Below are 3241 nucleotides of genomic sequence, written 5' to 3'. Positions count from 1 at the left end.
TTTTCGAGATTTGTTATATGTTCCTGCAGTGATGTACTATACACAATGATGTCGTCGAGGTAAACTAGACAGACTTCATTCTGGAGGCCCTTCAAGATATTGTCCGTCACCCTTTGAAAGGTTGATGGAGAATTCTTCAAACCCATGGGCATCCTTAGGAACTCATAATGCCCGTTTTCCACGTTAAATGCGGTTTTGGGTACATCTGCAGGATCCATTTCTACTTGGTAAAATCCACTGGCCAAATCGAGAGTGGTAAAATACTGACATTTGCCCAGTTTATCCAGGACATCCGTTATATTTGGAATTGGATACTTGTCGTCAACCGTTTTCTCGTTTACTTTCCTGAAGTCCACGACAAGGCGCCACTTAACTTTACCGGAAGCGTCAGCCTTTTTGGGGACTATCCAAATAGGAGAGCTCCACGCAGATTCCGAAGGTCTAATTATATTTTGTGAAAGCATTTTTTCAATTTGGTCTCGAACCTCTTGTCGGTGGACGTAAGGATAGCGGTAACTTTTGGTGTGGACCGGAATTTCATCAGTAGTTCTTATCTTATGTTTTATCTTGTTGGTAAAAGTCAATGGCTCACCCTCAAGATAAAACACATCTGCGTAATTTGCACATAGCCTCTGTAAATTAACTAGTTCTTCGGCATTTAGGTGTTCTGTGCGAAGACGCGATAAAACTTCTTTAGCACGCTCAGATGAAATTTCGTTACACTCAAATTCCATGTTAAATAACTCTGCGGATACAGGGCGATCCATGGAGAATATGACATCGTTAGGAGAAGCATTAGTGATTTCTACCCAACCTCGGTTATTTTTAACTTGAGTTAAACACTCTGAAATTAGGCAATTGCATATGGTCTGGTTATTCACGAGTACCTCTCCGTCTTGGCTGTTTATAGGTAGGCGAACTAATTTGGAAGTATTAGCTGGGATAATCTCTTCGTATATATTAGCATTATAAGAATCGTACATTTCTATTGGTATCTTGGCACTACGAGTAGCGAGAAATTTATTTTTTAAATCAATATTAGAGTCCCACGCGTCGAGCAAATCAAAACCTATCAGTCCGTCGAAGTATTTATGAAAATCATATACATACAATGTTATTACTCCAGGTTCTCTAAACTCTGGAAAATATGGCAAAGTGATCGAATGGTCATTTTTACTAGTAGCATGAACATTGGTGACTTGAAAGGGTTCATAGTTTAGTGGTATATGACTGAAATATTTTTCTGCAGCCTGTGGGCTAATAAAGGATTGATTGGCTCCCGTGTCGATAAGGAATTTCAGTGGGGGATCGTTTATTTGAATATAGCCAAGCTGCTTCTGTATATGGAAATTAACCTCTATTTTAGTGTGTCGGACGGGGACATTTTGTGAAAATTTTCCTCCTCGGATGAAGGAGGTTTCTGGACTACCTCTTCAGCTACGGGATTCTCAGACCATTGTTCATAGGTGTTATTATAATCGGAATACTGCTCACAATTATTGTAGTCAGTATGACAGTAATCAATGTGGCCATAGTCATAGTCGTAATATGGATTATAATCACAGTCAATCTCATTAAAATTTACTTCATGTGTTTTGAAGTAGTTGCTAGGAGGCTGGTTTCCAAATTTTCGCCAGTCGTATCCCGCTGGGGGCAACGCCTTCGGAACAAAATGGCTAACGCCGCTCATTGGACGCGGAGCTCCGAATCTATAAGTTTGTTGAGGTTGATATCTATTATGCATCCTAAAAACGTTGCTCTGCGGGTTGTAATTTGGTGGAGGCGCCCGGAACATTTGCTGAGTACGAGTTGGGTCACGGGGAGGCTGATTATGTTGCCAATTTGGCTGCCATGCTTGATTAAATTGAGATTGCATGAATTGGGGCTTGGACGGACCAGGTGTATTCATTATTGGCTGTTTGGATGGGCCAGGCATGTTGAAGATAGGCATTTTTTGACTGAAGTTATTTAGAGGCAAATTAAAATTATTTTGAGAAGTCTGAGGTGGATGTTCTTTTCTACTAGGTCCTTCATTACGCTGTTGCATATAAAGTGTGTTAAGTTCCTCCTGCACAAACTCTAAAGCCTGTTCTACGGTCGCGGGGCGCATGCATCTAACCCTACACCCTAACGGGTCCTTCAATCCGCGTAGATATGCCTGTAAAGTCAATTTTTTATAAAGGGTGCGCTTAGCTTCAATTGTAGTGTCTACGCTTTCGTGGAGGCTGACATACAAGGTCCGTCCCAAAAGTATCGAACATTTTTTTTGGGAGTGTTGCCGAACGGCGGGAAGCGCTCCGCTTGACAACAGAAAGTGGTGGGGGGATCTAGCCGATACAGCGCGACCGGTCCCAGTTGGCTCCGAGCACCTGGAGCGGCAGGACGTGCGTTCGCGTAGAGCTCTAAACGACACCTCGTCGAAGTTTTTAAAAGTAGCGCGATGACGGATCCGTTAGAACAGAGGTACGCAGTGAAATTTTGTGTTCTACTCGGCAAAAATACTGTGGAAACCAACGAGATGATTAAACAGGCCTTCAAGGACAAAGCCTTGTCCGAATCCTCGGTCAGGAAGTGGCACAAGATGTTCCGTGACGGAAGGGAAGAGGTGACCGACGAAGCCCGCTCTGGTCGCCCTTCAACATCGCGGACCGACGAGAACGTTGACCGTGTGCGTCAGCAGGCCAGGCCAAAGCAGGAGTCCCGCTGGTCCCGCAGCCTCCCTACAGTCCTGACGTCGCCCCGGCAGACTTCTTCTTGTTTCCCAGCATCAAGTCGAAGCTCAAAGGCAAGCATTGGGGCACAATTAAGGACATCCAAGAAGCTACGACGAGGGCGCTGAAGGACCTACCCGTTGACGTCTTCCAGGGGGCCTTCCGGGCATGGAAAACTCGCCTACAAAAGTGCATCGATGCTGAAGGGTGTTATTTTGAAGAGTACTAATGTATGGTACCGATAAGTTCAATAAAAGTATTTTTCCTGAAAAATGTTCGATACTTTTGGGACGGACCAGATATGTCATTATGATACTGTATAAATTTTGGCACCGTTCATAGAACTCCTGTGGGCTGTTCGACCCTTGGGTCTGCATAGATAAATCATTATATAGTGCAGTTTCATCACGATGGTCAGCGAAATTATTTATTAAAGCATTTCGTATACCATTCCAACTTTCCGGAAGCCCACTAGAATTAATGAGTCTGGACGCAGGGCCCGTGATTTTATTCAATATGCCATTAATAAT

General features: G+C 43.7%; 1 protein-coding gene across 1 annotated transcript; it reads left to right on the top strand.

Moving 5' to 3' along the window:
- The first annotated feature begins 2440 nt into the window (after positions 1-2440).
- LOC113233974 (histone-lysine N-methyltransferase SETMAR-like) lies at positions 2441-2940 on the top strand. The gene is made up of 2 exons (XM_026469210.1): positions 2441-2627; positions 2681-2940. The coding sequence occupies exons 1-2, from the start codon at positions 2441-2443 to the stop codon at positions 2938-2940; spliced, it is 447 nt and encodes a 148-aa protein (XP_026324995.1).
- The last annotated feature ends 301 nt before the right edge of the window (positions 2941-3241 follow it).

Source organism: Hyposmocoma kahamanoa, unplaced genomic scaffold (genome assembly GCF_003589595.1).
Source record: "Hyposmocoma kahamanoa isolate Upper Pololo Valley unplaced genomic scaffold, ASM358959v1 80, whole genome shotgun sequence".
Classification (NCBI taxonomy): Eukaryota; Metazoa; Arthropoda; class Insecta; order Lepidoptera; family Cosmopterigidae; genus Hyposmocoma; species Hyposmocoma kahamanoa.
Note: the sequence above shows the minus strand (reverse complement) of the source record. Positions and strands in the feature narration are given on the sequence as shown.

What these genes read in the sequence shown, in the direction of transcription:
- LOC113233974 (XM_026469210.1), top strand. Translation starts at nt 2,441, where the DNA reads ATGACGGATCCGTTAGAACAGAGGTACGCAGTGAAATTTTGTGTTCTA. An exon ending in GACCGACGAAGCCCGCTCTG is followed by an intron (nt 2,628 to 2,680) that starts GTCGCCCTTCAA and finishes GTGCGTCAGCAG; the next exon opens with GCCAGGCCAAAGCAGGAGTC.